General features: G+C 52.0%; 1 protein-coding gene across 5 annotated transcripts; it reads right to left on the bottom strand.

The window, feature by feature from the left end:
• Nucleotides 1-595: 595 nt before the first annotated feature.
• On the bottom strand, nucleotides 596-10419 carry LOC136788829 (uncharacterized). Of its 5 annotated transcripts, XM_066987520.1 has the most exons (17): nucleotides 7725-10419; nucleotides 7513-7592; nucleotides 7183-7308; nucleotides 6845-6924; nucleotides 6058-6169; nucleotides 5810-5899; nucleotides 5191-5295; nucleotides 4789-4944; nucleotides 4493-4644; nucleotides 3981-4128; nucleotides 3387-3524; nucleotides 2824-3000; nucleotides 2131-2286; nucleotides 1878-1979; nucleotides 1373-1475; nucleotides 1052-1111; nucleotides 596-764 (listed from the first exon to the last, which is right to left on the bottom strand). In XM_066987520.1, the coding sequence occupies exons 1-17, from the start codon at nucleotides 7840-7842 to the stop codon at nucleotides 601-603; spliced, it is 2067 nt and encodes a 688-aa protein (XP_066843621.1). In that variant the 5' UTR covers nucleotides 7843-10419; the 3' UTR covers nucleotides 596-600. The 5 variants fall into 5 exon arrangements, with proteins under 5 accessions (XP_066843621.1, XP_066843617.1, XP_066843619.1 ...); XM_066987516.1 differs by having other exon boundaries at nucleotides 7183-7592; XM_066987518.1 differs by lacking the exon at nucleotides 4789-4944 and having other exon boundaries at nucleotides 7183-7592.
• Between the last annotated feature and the right edge of the window lie 5514 nt (nucleotides 10420-15933).

Below are 15933 nucleotides of genomic sequence, written 5' to 3' on the forward strand. Positions count from 1 at the left end.
GCACGCTGCGGGTGGTGCGCATGCGCTGGTCGCCCCTCCCTGCTCGCAGTGGGCAGCGACCTAAGGACAAGACATATGGCTCTCCACAATATCTCCAGCTTGGAGCAGTCAAGACATTTCCTGTGCAGCAGGGATCACGGGCAGCCCACAAATCCGTGGCAGACAACAGGTGCCTGTGTGTGCCCTGGGACGGCTCAGGAGGCTTGGGCAGGCTGGGCCCAAGCTTCTCTCCTCCTCCCCTTGGAGTGTTAAGGTGCAGCAGGGCAGCCAGGGGAGGTTGCTGCAAGGGCACAGTGGCCCAGTACATGCTGCGCTGCCATGGGCTGCTGGAAAGCGTGGGCATCAGGCAGCTCTTGGGGCAATCCTCATTCCTCCAGAGGCTGCTTTTACCCTCTGTTTCCTGAAATAAAAGACTTCCACACGGGTGAAGAAACTCAGCCACTTGGAGGGCAAAGCGTAATGAAGGGCTGAACTTCTCAAACAATCCTGCAGCCAGGCTGTGCTGACAGATAGCCCACAGTGGCAGAGGCCAGGAACGGCACTCAGGCTGCTGCCCATGTAAAGGACACAACGAGACTGGATTTGCTGTTCCAGCTTTAATCAAACAGAGCCGTATGCCCTGGCTATGCAGGGCCAGCAGAAAAGTTCTGCAAGCTGAACCCATAGAGGTATTGGCCTCTTAATTCGACTTCTCAGGCATAGGATGGTCTGAGCTGCCAGAACACAGAGTGATGAATCGACATCCTTCGTGACAAGTTGGAGGGCTGCAACAGAAAGAAACAGAGCAGAGATGAAACCCACCGACCTTCAGAGACCCCCCCGGCATGCCTCCAGACCATGCCAGCCCCACCTGTCTCCTTCCCTGGCCACGGGGAGCAAGTGGGATAAAGGGATCAGCTGGAAGCTGCTGCTCAGGAGCATCCCACATGTCCCCCCACATCCCTCTGCCACTGCAGCATTTCCCTGGAGCAGGGCAAGGCATGGCTGCACACTGCGTGGGCTCTGCCCCCTCTCCACTGGGCGCAGCACCCCCAGCACCGCCCGCACTCACCTTGGATGAGCTCATTCAGCTTCTCCTCACTCTGGATGCCAGCATGGTAGACAGCAAGCCCTAGGCACAGTGTTACGGTCAGAGCCTGCTTCCCAGCACAGCCCCATGTCCAGCCAGCCTGGCTGCGTTCCCTCCAGCTCCCCGCCAAGGATGGAGCCTAAGGGGGGGCTTGAGCAAGGCACACACCAGGCCCACCTGCATGGGCAGGGGGCTGAGGGAGGCACAGGGCTCCTGGGGCTACAATCAGGGGCTTCAGGGCCCACAGGGCTGCGCCTTGCTGCCAGGACAGGGCCCAGAGAGGGAAGCGGGGCCTGGACTCACCGATGAATTTGACAGCCTCCTGTCGCAAGTTGGCCTGAGCATCCTCCAGGTATGGCAGGCTCTGCTGCAGGTATTCGTCCACCCTGCTGCTCTTCTGCTTGAGCTGGAGAAAGCACAAGGGCGCGGGGCTCACATACCCTCCCCAGCCAGCCGGACCAGTCCCTCCTGCCAGCACCCCCCTCCCCCTTTCCCCCAGGCCATCCCCAGCTCCCAGCCAGGAGCTCTGTGGGGCTGAGGTTTGGAGAGAGTTAGGAGACCCTTCTGTCCCGCTGCCAAGGCCCAGATGGGCTAGGCTCTCCTCCGCATCCTGGGGGTGGGGAAGGCAGGGGGGCCTGCAGAAGAGCCCTTGGGGCTCTGTGCTGGAGGGAAGGGAGCCACAGGGCAGCAGCAGGCGGTGGACTCTGGGCTGGAGCAGCGCAGGCCACGCACAGCTGCACAGCCCACAGCCTGGGCACATCGGGCAGGCTTGTCCATTTGGGGCCTGGGGCTGGGCGGTTCTCCTTACCAAGTACTCCCTAATCCTAGTGATGTCTTCGTTCTGAGCCAGGTGCTCAAGCTGTTTCCACTTCAGGAACATTGTACAAGCAAGTAGGACTACTGCTGACGCCTGTGGAGAAGCAGAGGCAGGGAGGTGGCACCACAGACACACATTCCAGGCATCTTTAATTGCCTGTTGCCTTGGCCCCTGATGCCCAGACCACCCCTGCGGTGTCAGATCGCCCACTGCCCACATCAATGTTCACATCCAAAATCTGTACCTTGGCCACGCTCTCAGTCTCATCACTCATCCGGAACAACAGTGGAATAAGGGCCCTGCGCACGGTCTTCTTCATTTCTCCTTTTTTCCACCACACCACACACTCCATCAAGTCTTTGAAGAGAAGAATGGAGCGCTCTTGCACCTCACTGGACTCCTGTTAGGAAGGACAAAAGGAGGATTTCAGCAACTGCCAGCCTCCCCCTGCCCATGGGGAGCAAGGGCCGTAGGGTGGCTGATGTGAAGGGTGAAGCCTCGTATTCGGAACAAAGGAGCTGGAGGCCCACATGAGGCAAAGCAACAGGTTTCCTGCATGGGGTGCCTGTGCCTCAGAGTGCAGTCCCAGCCGACCCACTTTTACTACCAGCCGCACAAGCCATGTCAAAGCAGAGCTCTCCTGGGAATGGGCTGAAGAGGAGACGTAGCTGGCCCTGGATAATGCCTCTGGGGCATGCTCAGACTGCTCAGCCTCCATCTTCCTGCCCCCAGAACAGAAGCCTTTGGCTGCCCAGAGCTCTCAACTCGACGGGGAGAAGCCCTGTTGGACTGCAGAGCCCAGAAGACAGCCCACAAGTGCCCAGAGGAGCAGGAGAGAAGAAGGCCCTGCCCGAGTGCTGCCCACAGGCCTGGGCTGAAGGGCAACGCCATTGCGGAGTGCCCGTCTGCAGGGCTCAGTCACCCACAGCAGCCTTACGTTGTTAAAAAGAGGCAGGAGTCTCTCAGCCAGTGCCAGAGCGATGGGGCTGGCCTCCCTCTTCTCCAGATGACCGATCACGTTTTCGAAGACAGTCAGGGCCTTCTCAGTGATGTGCCTGTTGTCATACAGCAGTGTATTCATCACGTCCGGCAGCAGGACCAACAATTTTCTTCCCTGTACAGAACGACACCATTTGCTTTTAGTCAAGAGGTGAATGGCCACCCTGGCCAAAATACTCTGATTACGCAGCACCAGACTGCTGCCCTGTTTCCTGCTAGCACTGATGGTGTTGTGGGGACAGCAGGGCACAGGGAAGGGTCTTCAGGAGAGCAAAGATGCTGTATCCCCTGCTGAGTCACCCTCTTTGCCACCTGCTCCCAGGGAACCCATCGGGAAAGCTTCTGGAAAGCTCCACAGGCAGCCACAACCCCACCCCACCACAACCCGCCACACCACGACCCACCCCACCTCCTGCCTCCCAGCCAAGCCAAGCCATGGCGGTGCCTCCTGCCCCAGCACCAGGCTGCCAACAGGGCTTCACTTGGCAATGTCCCACTCACCATCTTAGGTCTCTCTGACAACATGGTGAGGGCTCTGAGCGCCAGAGAGAGCATCGGCAGGCTTTGAAGCCTCAGACACACCTGGAGCCTTTCTGGGTCACATAATTCCACTAGTGCCTGATCCTTGGGGCGCATCATCTGAAACGAACACAGCCGTGAGAGATGGGCAGAGCCTGCAGCATACCCCGCACCCTGCAGCTCCTGGCTCCGTGACCAGCGTGAGCTGGCACAAAGCAGGCGCTGGAAGCAGGTGGCTACAGGTGCCACTAGTCCCTGGCCTCACAGCTTGCTCAGCCCGTGCAGAGGCCATGGCTCTGCCCCAGCCCCAGCCATTGTCCTGACTCTGCCCCAGCCATTGCCAGGAGCCGGGGTAAAGAGAGCACTGCCAGGAAAGGGGCAGGCTTCATGTCTGAGCACACGGACCCCGCATGGCTGGTGGAGGGGGGCTGGTGCTGGCCCTAACGGGCTGTGTCCATAAACCCCGGAAGAGGTGACAGTTTGGGGAAGATGGGATGTGGAGAGGACTGTGCCTGTTTTCCTGGAGGAGCACGCATAGCCCCAAAGGGGAACAAGGTGTGTTGTCTGGTTACTCACAGCCAAGTGAACGGTGCTTAAGTCCACGGTGTTGACTTCAAAGAAGCTGCACACCCGTTTGTCCCGGAGAACATTCTGTAGCTCTTGCAAGATCTCCTCTGAATTCATTGGCAGGGAAAGCGTCGCCTTCCAGATGTCCAGAGTAGTGCTGCAAGCCCAGAACACGCTGTTGGCAGGGCTGCCCTGGTCACAGCGCCGTGACCCAGACCAACCCCGCAGGCCCCAGGCTGTCCTGCAGCCCTGGACCTCCCCACCATGTGCTTAGGGAGCCCTGGGGGACCAGGCTGGGCAAGCAGGAGGGGCAGGAGGGAGCGTGACGGGCTCTCTGGGCTGCCTTGGTCCGGTCTGGATGCTGAGGCCCTGGCTGCCCCAACAGGGCTGGCGAGCACCGTGCGATGGAGGGGCCCACATCTCAGGGATGTCGTGCAGCTTTCCTTGGCTCTGGCAGCCAGAGAGTCTCTGGAACCCTCTCCCAGTATGGAACAAGCCCCCAGGACTCTCGGAGCTGGTACCTGTCAAGTGTTGGAAGGTCTGTCAAGATGCTTATGAGCAGTTCCCTAGGAAACTCGTTGGCCAGTATGCAAAGTACTGAGAAGAGTTTCAGGTGTTCTGCAGTTGTGCAATTGCTCAGGCTTTCATGGATGAACCTCAGGATATTTGGCACCTGGAGGAGACACAGGAGAGAATGTAGCTGCCACTTACCCAGGGGCCACTGAAACTGCTGCCCAAGAGCTGGGAATGCGGGGCAGGATACGAGCGAGGGATGAAAGGGCTCAAGGGCAGGGCAATCCAGCCACAGGCTACTTACATCCATCAGCCAGGAGGCAGGGTCTTGAATGGCTATGTCTAGAATGAATTCGGCATAACCATACTCATCATCATACATGCTGTAGTTTCTCATCATCTCAAGAGTCCTGAGGACGATGGCTGTCCTCTGAGAAGGCTGGATGTATTTTCCAAATGGCTACAGAAGGAAGGAAGGAAGGAAGAAAGGAAGAAAGGAAGGAAGGAAGGAAGAAAGGAAGAAAGGAAGGAAGGAAGGAAGACATGACACATTGAGTCAGGGGAAAGGAGGAGCAAAGACCCTCCCTTCCCTTCAGGGCAGAGCCGTGCTGATGGCCCCCACCTGTGCTGGGCCCAGGTTTGCCTCGCAGGAATCTGTGAGAAGGGAAAGGGAGATGGCCTGGCTGGTGGGTGCCTGGCTCCTTACCTCTTCACAGAAACAGCTGTGCAGGAAACCAACCAGCTTCCAGATCCTTTCCGTGGCGTTTGCCTGCACAACTATGCTCGAAGAGGTGGTGAAATACAGCAGCACCTGCGGGAAGAAAAGCTGCTGGTCTGCTCTGGGAGCTGACAACTGCTCCAGCAGAACTGCCTGGACTCGCACTGTCCACCATGGAATTCCTCAGAGCTGGAGCAAAGCCCCATTCACACTTGGCAAGGAAAGCACGGGGCACCAGGAAAGCAGGGCGATGGCAGCTCCAGGTGCTGCCAGTGCGGTGCACAAGGACAGGGCTCAAATTCTGCCACTGCTTTGCTGCAAGGAGAGCTCTGGGGGCAGAGGAGGCCCAGAAGTGCTGGGGGGAAGCTGTGCTGTGACACAGGAAGGACCTGTGGAGGGCAAGGGACGTTGACAGCAGCCAGGGGACACTGGGGCCCTAGAAGAGCTTGGTGGGCAGCCCCTGGCTCCCCTGAGCGTGCTGGGCACACTCCCGGCAGGCACTATGGTCTCTGTGCACGGCACAGGGGGCACTCTCTGCTATAACGTGTCACCTCCCTCTAGGGTGAGGAACAGCCACTGTAAGGCTGATGCTGTGCAAATTGCAGACCTCCAAGATACTCTGAAACTTTTCCCAGACGCTGGAGCCAGGAGAGCTGATCAGCAATGATTTCAGCATGATGTCCAGATTTTCCAGGATCTGCAAGAAGGACAAAGTGTTGTGGCAAGGGTGAGAGGGAAGGGGTGGAGGGAAGCAGTCCAAGACCTGCCTCATCAGGGATCTTCAGTTGTTTCTAAGCAGGAGGAAACTGCGCGCAGTGCAGGGGATGGGGGCTCTTGTGGCTCAGCAGCACATACCATCACCGTGATCTGAGTGTCCAGATCCTCATTTCTCAGAAGAAAGAAGACTCTGCTAATGCATGCAGCAACGAGAGACAACATTTCACCCTCCAGTGCCGTCTCCACATTGCTGCAGAGAGAGAGACATTGTTGGTGGGAACGGTGCCTCGATGACAACGGGAGATAGACACAGTCCTCCAGTGGAAGCGTGGCCATGGGGGTTGACAAGCCCCATGGTTGGTGATAACATTGGACTCTTAACAATGAGGCCATGAGGAATGTAAAGAGTTTAGAAGGAACAAAGAAGGGAGATGCCTTGCTGGCTCGGACTGCCTGTTCTCCAGCCATTAAGACAAAGTTGTTGATCAATGAATAATTATTAGAAAAGTACTGCTGTAGAGCGAACGGTATAAGAAGGGAGCCTGGCCTCACTAAGGGAGTGGAAGTTATGCCCTCAGTAAAGAAGTTATTGATCCCTTAAAGAACCCTGGTGTCCGTGTCGTCATTACGCCACATCCTCCCATGGGCAGGACTTCACAGGAGGGATGAGGAGCCCTGCTGGGGGATGCATCCTCTTCCGCAAGGCTGGCCTGGGCCAGAGGACAGTCCTGACACCTCCTGCTTTGGGGCAAAGGCTGAGACGAGTCAGGAAGCTGCAAGGCTCCCTCTGCCCTCTGGACAAGTCCCGAGCATGGAAGAGCAAAGGCCTGCCCGGATGGAGGATGTATGCTTGCCAGGGTCAGGGCCACCTGGCTCATGCCCTGGGGTTGTGCTAGCCGAGCCAGGGACGGGGTTGGGCACGTACCTCAAGGCGGCAGTAGCAAGCAAGGCTTCCTGCCACACGTCTGTGCACAGGTAATCCACAGGCTTCTCTTCCAACAGCGCCTGGAGAGCACAAATTGGATGGGACCTGGCAGCCACAGGCACACAGCGCCAGCAGAGCCAGCACTGTCGGCAGGGTTGGCAGAGTCCCGGTATCCCCCGCCAAGAGTGCCCCCCTGCACCTCGCAATGCTGAGGTCCCAGCAGCACCCGAGATCCCACTGGGGGAAGCTTGGTGTCCATGTATGTTTGCTCCCAATCACCCCTGCCCAATGCCCAGGGAGCCTCGCTCCCTTCCCCAGCCCGCCAGACGTCCCCTCACCTGGATGTTCTCCGCCAGCTTATTTCTGCTGCAGAAGATGTCCAGGCCCTCTAACAAGCCCTTCTCTTGGGCGGTTGTGCACACAGTGATGATGTTCCTCAGGAACTTCATCTTCTGCACCTCATCCTGGCAGCCACAGAGATACCAAGAGGGAGCGTGAGGGGGGGAGCCACAGCCAGCAGGACCGCAGCATTGCGGGGTGCGGAGCTGTGCGGGACGCCTGGAGGGCAGCAGCTCTGCCCAGCCAGCAGCCCTCCAGCAGCCTGGCAGCAGAGCCGGGGCACGGCCAGGACATGCAGGCACAGCCGCCATGGAAAGGGCTGCTCTTACCCTTTCCGGGTTTCTGACGTAGGCCTCGATGAAGTCCACAGCTTCCTCTTCCTCTTCATACACAGGTAGCCAGATAGCGTCTAAGACAGAAGGAGAGCGAGCATTGCTGTAGAGAGGGGCTTAAGGATGAAGCAAGGGAAGGGGGCCCTGGCTTCAAGCAGGGGGCGCGGCTGGCCCCAGCCCTGCCCACCCCAGCGCAGACCCTCGCTCACCAGGCTGCAGCGGCTCCACCTCGCACACCTCGATGGGCTCCATTAGAGAGCTGCTCTCCTGGGAGCTCTCATCCTCTTCCCAGGCCACCCTGGGGCGGCTTGGGGGTCTCTGCTCCATTGAGTGATGAGGGGTGAGGGTCAGGAGGGGGCAGGCTCGGGACTGCCACGGGCAGTGGGGAAAGACGTGGGCTGCACTCGGGGGCTCCTCGCCAGTCCCACTCGCTCCTGCCCTGTCCCCTCGCTGTCCTGACGGACAGTGCGGGGCCACTGTGCCAGCACCAGCTATTGCCAGGTGACACCGGCCTGTGTCACAAAGGGCCTCTCTGTGACCTCACGCCCCTGGCTGGGTGAGGCTGGCTCGGGGCCCTCCCTTGTGCTCAGCTCCTCTCAGGGCTGCTCTTGCACGCAGGCCCAGAAAATGGCTCCATAAATTTTAATATCGTCTTGCAGTTGATGCTATTTTTTAGGAGCCAAGGAAAATGGGATAAGTTAATGCATGCTCAAGGGTTTTGCATCTTACTGGGATCAAAAGACCCAAGCTGATTGCGGGCTGAGTCGTGATCATATCATGACATGCATTCAACCGAAATCTAAAGAGAGGCCTGAGCTTCATTATCTCCCCTGAGTGAAAAACAAATCATGACTATTTATGCATATTATTCTCTTTAGAGCCATTTAAAAAGAAAAAAAATCCGTATATTTCACTTGTTTAAATATTTGCGGTAAAGATCTGTGTACTTAAATAATTCTATTTCATGAGGACATAAACCTTCAGCTCTGTGGGAACGCAGATAAATGTTTATGAACTGCCACACTTCAAACAGGACTTTAGTTGATGGATAAACAAACAGCAAAGAATCCATAAACTTTTTTTTTCATTATTTTTTTTTCCTTAGCAAACACTGCTTTTGAAAATGTTTTTGGCTTTTGACATGGAAAGCATGATCCTCATTGTTCATCTTGCACTAGGAGATGTCCTTTTACCCATTATCAGAAATAAGCCTTTGCTCATGTGAAGTATTAAGGCAGCCTTACAGTCCCCATGAAGAAATTCTGACTTTGCACTAAGTAGGTGTTAGAGAATTAACACCTTAATGAGCATTAGGCTCATACGTAAGCTACCATGCTGATAGTACGATGCCACCATTGCAGTTATTTTCAGTTCATATTCATGGGAAAAGCACTAGTTTCTCACGTCGTGGGGCAGATCACCTGTTGGCACTATGAGCTTCCACGTTGGCCGCCATGCTCTCATGACCCTACAGTGGGCAGAGCCATAGGATGTCGGGGAAAAGAAACCAATGAACTTCACCAGCAATTAAAGGGGTTTTGAAGAATCATTCTTAAGCTCTTTAAAAATCATAGAGATTTACACGACTAATAATAGAATTGTGTGAGGATCTTAAAATTTCATTTAGAAGATTTGTTATCAATATTCCCTAGGATTCTCTTCATTCAGTTTGCAATATATGCTCAGAGCCAGACCAGAGATTTTTCAGTGTTATTTCATGCTGCTTACATTCCGGAAGAGGTTAAATTTTTGAATGTTCTGTAGCCTCGGGGGAAAAATAGCCACTATAAGTACAGTCCTTAAAGCAGTAGTATTTGATTTGCTATAAAGTACATTGTATAAAAGTTTTTGTATTCTTGGTTTCAAACTCTTAGGTTAGTGACTATTCAGCTCATCTTTACCACTCTATTGGGAAAGATAAATTGCAATTGAAGTATTTTGATTTCTGGTGTTTGTACAGTCTGAGCATTTCGAATACAGCATTTGTGCTGCATATTCCTAATGTTCTCAAAAAAATGCGGTGCACAAGGACAGGGCTCAGATTCTCCTAATGTTCTCAAAAAAATATAGATCTTCTGTGAGAGAGCTGAATAAAATTTCCTTTGTTTTTAGATTTGCATATTTTTGTCAATTTTTTTCTATAGAAGTTCATGATTCAGTGGTGTGGCACAACTTATTTGCAATTGCAAATGCAAATTGCAAATGCAAATTGCAAATTGCAAATGCAAATGCAAATGCAATTACTCCCATCCTAAAGAACCAGTATAAGTCACCCCCTCAAATTGTTTCTCCCTCCATTGACTACAGAGTGTCTTTCTTTTTCAATATATGCTTCCCTCTTAAGTGCTCATAGTAAAGTGAATGAATTAATCTTTGTACACCTAAAGTAGATTGTGCAGACAATCACACATCACTGCAAATCTTATTAGAATTATTTACTCTAGTTGCTGCTTTGTGCTTACTGTGCAAAGCATGTAGTAAGCTTTCAGTAAGTTGCACCAAGGTAGCAAAGTTGCCGTTCTTATTTTAAATCTTTTAGTTGCATGAGTTCAATAAGACTTTTTTTTTTTTTTTCCCTTCCAAGGAAAATACTAAATCTCAGCACACCATTTTATCCATTCTACCAGAATTGTTTAGCATTTCATGCATTTTTAGCAGACACTGGAGGCAGGTGAAGCTGTGTTTTTTAGAACTGTACACTCTCGGACACACCTCCTATAGACCTGCCCCAACTGCAAAGTGTAATACATCAACTTAGAAACAGTACTTTGAATTTAGGATGGACTTGAAGTATGTGCTCAGTAGGTGTGGCCTAGCTGGTGGGAGGTAACTGCTGGGACTCACTTCCTGCATGCAATCTTCCCAGTCCACCAGCTTTGCAGCCTGTTCATGTATGGATATTGCACAACCATATAGCTGCGTTAGAGTTGTTCAAAGATTTTGCATATTGGTCCTCTTGTGCTGTTTCTCCACAACATGAATTTCAACCAAATTTCCAGAAATTATTAGACCCTCTTAATTGAATGTTGAAAATCCCAGTTTGAAACACGGTGATGGAGTGTAGTGTTGGGATTGTTTAATATGCTCACTTGCTCTCTGACTGTACTTAAGCTGCCTGATTTTGAAGCTTGACTTGAGTGTGTGTGTTCAGAAAATGACACCACATGCAGCATTGTGAATAGCTGCTGACATTTCTCATCTGAATGTTTGCTTTGGTTCCTCAGGTTAATTTCCCAAACTCCCTCTGAACTATAGGGATCATGAGCTTTGCAGTATAATATGATACAGCAACAGTTTTATTTATTTTTTATTCACCAAAGGCAGATCTTGCCTAACCAATCTGGTGGCCTAGGATGGTGTGACGGCAATGGTGGACAAAGGAAGGGCGATGGATATCATCTACCTGGACTTGAGCAAAGCCTTTGATTTGGTCTCTCACCACATTCTTCTCCCTAAATTGGAGAGGTATGGGTTTGAAGGATGGACTGTTAGGTGGATAAAGAATTGGTTGGCTGGTCGCAGCCAAAGGGTTGTGGTCAATGGTTCTATGTCTGGGTGGAGGCCTGTCACAAGTGGTGTCTCTCAGGGGTCGGTCTTGGGTCCAGTGCTCTTCAACATTTTTATCAATGACACAGATGACGGAATCGACCTGGACAGGCTGGAGAAGTGGAGAATGCTGTCAGAAATAGTGTCAAAAGCTTTACTGAAGTCTCCACACAAGTGTCCACGGGGAAAGAAAAAGAAGGTGAAAAGAGGAGGTGAGGAGCATAATTTGATTATGTTGGAAGATTTAGACTCAGAATGATGGAGACCAGGGAATGAAATTCCAGTCTCTAAACCCTGGTTCCTGTTAAGACTGGGGGAGACACAACTGATTTCCTTTTAGACAGTGGCACAACCCATTCAGTAGTGACAACTGTAAAGAACCTTTGCTTGAGGCAAAAATCCCGATTGTTTGTGCAGGAGGGCAACAGGCCCTAAGACCACTCCTGCAGCCAATGGACTGTAAAAGCGGGGGAAGAATGCTAGTACACCAGTTTCTATGTATGCCTGAGTGACCTCTCCCTTTGCTGGGAAGAGACAAATTAAATGTCCAAGTGAGTTTTTATACAGACAAGATAAAAGTTAAGATTTCACCTGAAAATGCTTGGAAAGCCCAAATTTGCCTGCTGCTAGAGCTGGGAGCACACCAGTAGGTACCTGAATAGGTTTTAAATGTAGTAACTCAATTTTCCAGGGCAGGAAAACAACCTGGGAGAGCAAAAAAATGTGTCCCCAGTCCAGGTTGAGTTAAATCTGGAGCAATGGCTTTATGGGTACCCCAATATCAAATTAGTTTTGCAGCAAGAAAAGGAGAAGAGCTGTTGATAGACAAGTTTCTATCACATGGATTCATTTGTGCATGCCAGTCCAGCTTTAATGCCCCTATTCCACCGGTGAAGAAACCAAGCACTAGAGAATACAGGTTTGTGCAGGACCTGTGGGCCATAAATAAAATAACCAAAGACATACACCGACTGGTACCTAATCCTGATACTCTTCTGGCGACTATATCTGATGAAGATTCATTTTCTTCAGCATTGGTTCTACAGATATACAGAAGACGTCTTCTTCTGTGTACCGTTGGAACCCAACAGTCAGACCACACTTCTTCGTGGAAGTAGTCCAGGGGATCGCCAAAGCACTAGGAGCCAAATAGATTTTATATACCACACAGAGACCACAGGCAAGCAGACGGATGCCTGTTCCCATACACTCAGCAACCCCACAACAGAAGGGTCCTCTGAGAGACCAAGCAACGCAGACAAGTTTTAATGCCCTCTGTCTCCAAGGCATCTGGAGAGGGTAGGAGTGGCTGCAGAGCCTGTCACAGGGGCTGGAATGGCTGCAGGGCCTGTCACAGGGGTTGGAGTTGCTGCAGGGCCACTCCCTGCCACTCATATCTATCCTGCCTCAGGACTGATCTCTGGATGGCATTCTTAAAGTAGTTGTTTAATTTTAAGCAAAACACAAAGTTTTGTTTAACATGATCAGCAGGTGCTGATCACAACCCCAACAGTGCACCGGCAGTGATATTGCACTAGACAGAGACCTGACTTCCATCCATAAGCTGATTTGTCAACTGGAGAGCCAAGGAGTGACCAGCAAGACTCACTCTTTAACAGTCCCATATGACCACTGCAAAAGTCTAATGGCGAGTGGAGACCTACAGTGGACTACTGAGGCCCAAATCAAGTCAAGCGCTGCAATGCTCGACACGCTCGAACTTCAATATGAACTGGAATCAAAGGCAGCCAAGTGGTATGCCACAATAGATATTGTTTTTCTCCACCCCTTTGGCAGCAGAGTGCAGGCCACAGTTTGCTTTCCCTTGGAGGAGCATCTGGTACACCCGGAATCAACTGCCCCAGGGGTGGAAACAGGGGTGGCTGCCTCCTGGCTTTCTTCTATTTACAGACGAGTGAAGATCCTTGCAGGGCAGGGTCTTGGCCTTCCCTTCCCTCTCATCCCTTGCCATCAGCCTGGATGCATCCAGTGCTTGAGGGCTGGTCTGCACACAGCAGCTTTTCTGCCCCGTGGCCTCCCCTGGGTAGCGCACGGAGCTGTGGCTGTCCTTTCTTGGCAGTAAGGGGGAATTCAGAACGCTCTCTTGGAGGGGTGTGTGACCACTGAAATCCTGCCACAACTTCTTGTCCTTCAAGCAGGCCCTGCACAATACAGACAGCATGCTGCAGATGTTGCAGATCAGCCCTCCTGCCTCCAGCCTCTGGGAAAAGTAGCAGAGTTCCTCATTCCGGAGGGAGGTGACACGGTGTAGTGGAGAGTGCCCCCTGTGCCATGCACAGAGACCATAGTGCCTGCCGGGCGTGTGCCCAGCACACTCAGGGGAGCCAGGGCCTGCCCACCAAGCTCTTCTAGGGCCCCAGTGTCCCCTGGCTGCTGTCAACGTCCCTTGCCCTCCACAGGTCCTTCCTGTGTCACAGCACAGCTTCCCCCCAGCACTTCTGGGCCTCCTCTGCCCCCAGAGCTCTCCTTGCTCCAAAGCAGTGGGAGAATTTGAGCCCTGTTGAGGTTTAGGCCGGCCCGGCAGCTCAGCACCACACAGCCGTTCGCTCCCCTGAGCCCCTCCTTCTCTGGGATGAGGAAGAGAATCAGAAAAAATTAAGCCTGTGGAAACACAGCCCCACCATTTGCCAGGGACTGCTCCAGTCCTTTTTCTCAGCCAGGTTCTTCCAAATGTTCATTTCTGTCCCACTTTGGGGTATATAAAGCATCTATGCAGCTCAAAGTTATAATCAACAACCACCACAGGGATGTCTAATGGAACCAGTAATCGTTCCTGTATATACCTGAGGAGAGACAATAATACAGGAGACAGAGCAGATATTGACTAACCCAGTTTTCTCCCCTTACATGCATTTGTCTCCCTTCTATCACCAATTCATTCACAACGTATGGTTTACCATACAATAATTAAAACGGACTAACTTTCTCTTTAGCTCTAGGGGCTATTCTAGTTCTCAGCAAAGCTATTGTCAAGGCCTCCAGCCATTTCACATTTTGGTCAAGATATAATCGCCAGAAGAGTATCAGGATTAGGTACCAGTCGGTGTACTTGTCCCCAGCCTTGCAGACCGCTCAGCCTGTGCAGAGACCATGGCTCTGCCCCTGCCCCAGCCATTGCCACAGGTTTCCAGTCTGAAGGGCAAGGCAGAGGGATGCCGGCAGATGGGAGAAAGAGACCACTGCCTTGAAAAGGGCAGGGATGCCGTCACAGCAGTTGCAACGGTTGCAGGGCCCATTGCAGGGGTTAGAGTGGCTGCAGGGTCTGTCACAGCGAATGTAGTGGCCACAGGGCCCGTCACAGGGGTTGCAGTGGCCACAGGGACTGTAACAGGGGTTGCAATGGCCACAAGGACTGTAACAGGGGATGGAGTGGCATTGACTGTGGCCCAATGAGCACAGGCCAAGCCCCAGCACGTTGCAGTGTTTTTTGTCTCTTTGGAAGTGCCAGGGTGATGCCACACATTTTTCAAGCATTCTGCCAGCATTTTAGAATTTTGCACTTGTTCAGGGGTGAATTTCCAAAGCACTGGAGGTGCCCGCTGCTCTAGAAGCCTGCCCTTATCCTCCCACCATGCGTGCCACTCATAACTATCCTGCCTCAGGACAGATCTCTGGATGGCATTCTTAAGCAGTTGTTTAATTTTAAACAAAACACAAAGTGCATTCAGGAGACATAAGAATAAGAACACGCTGGTCTGAACATCCCAAGGATTGTCAAAGTTTTGAAGAGCCATCGTAACTAGCTCTTCAAGTAGAAGGGAAAGTGAAGGAGAAAGGCAGAGTGAAGAGGGAGGAAAAGTATTCCTCCCTTATACCCCCTCCCAGCCCCCCCATTGGCTCCTTGAGGAGAAAAGGTAAAAGTGTAATTATTAATAGTTTCTGAGATATGGTTTTGTAAGTATGGTGTTACTGTAAAAGTCAGTCAAAGAAACTCTCTAGTAATCAGTTTGGAATTTTAGAAACCAGGCATTCTGTAATTGCGGCGCCAGATGCACAGGGGATCACTCCACCCAGTGTGCGTGCTGACTTTTTCAAGCTACGAGGGTTATATACAATAAAAACATGCATATTCATCAGCTTGCTAAGAAATAGTTAACATATCCATACTATTTCCCATAACTCATTAAAATTTGAAAATGTCTCTGGCGCATGCACATTTGTTTCCACTGGTGGTGTTTTGGGGGTCTCTGGTGGTCATCGGTAGTCTTCCTCACTGTGTTCTGACACACGGAAAAGAAACTTTACAACTCAAGGAGAGTTATAAAGCAGGTATGTTTATTGCAGCGCTGGGTGCAAGGGGGATCGTTCCACCTAGCTTGTGCACCAAGGCTTACTACCAGGGTGCTTATACTGATAGGATATATACATATTCATTTCAGTTCCCCCGTAAGTCTCTTGCATATTCATTAGGTAGCGGAAGAATCATTAACATAGGTTCCCGCCCCTATTTGCATGTGCGCTGGAGTCCTCGGGTGGTCGTCCAGCGTACTCTGTTGGTCTTTTGATGAAGGCCAGAAGTCTTCCTTGCTGCTAAACTTTAGTTACCGGGGCAGCTGGTAAATCGCGCAGAGATCAGCTGTCAAGCTGATCTTAGGCTGGTCTAAAACAGAAAATTAAGTCTATCCTAGCTGAAACCAAGACAACCTGGCTGGAAATGGCTGTGCAAACTACGCAAACAGGCAGGAGCTGGTGGATGCAGGAGTCAGGAAGCCACAGGTGACAGTGGCTGCGCAGTGATCTTGAGCCCTTCCTGGCCATTCTGTCTGCACTGTTGTTGCTCTTGCTGTGCCCCAGCAGTGCTGCCCCACCGAGTGGGGGCGTGAGGTCACAGAGAGGCCCTCTGTGACACAG

The sequence above is a fragment of the Anser cygnoides genome, chromosome W (genome assembly GCF_040182565.1).
Source record: "Anser cygnoides isolate HZ-2024a breed goose chromosome W, Taihu_goose_T2T_genome, whole genome shotgun sequence".
Taxonomy (NCBI): Eukaryota; Metazoa; Chordata; class Aves; order Anseriformes; family Anatidae; genus Anser; species Anser cygnoides.

Coding starts and splice junctions, on each gene's coding strand:
- LOC136788829 (XM_066987516.1), bottom strand. CDS start 7,842: ATGGAGCAGAGACCCCCAAGCCGCCCCAGGGTGGCCTGGGAAGAGGAT. Junction 4,945..5,190: donor ACAGCTGTTTCTGTGAAGAG/GTAAGGAGCCAG, acceptor TTCCTTCTGTAG/CCATTTGGAAAATACATCCA. Junction 1,980..2,130: donor AGACTGAGAGCGTGGCCAAG/GTACAGATTTTG, acceptor GCTTCTCCACAG/GCGTCAGCAGTAGTCCTACT.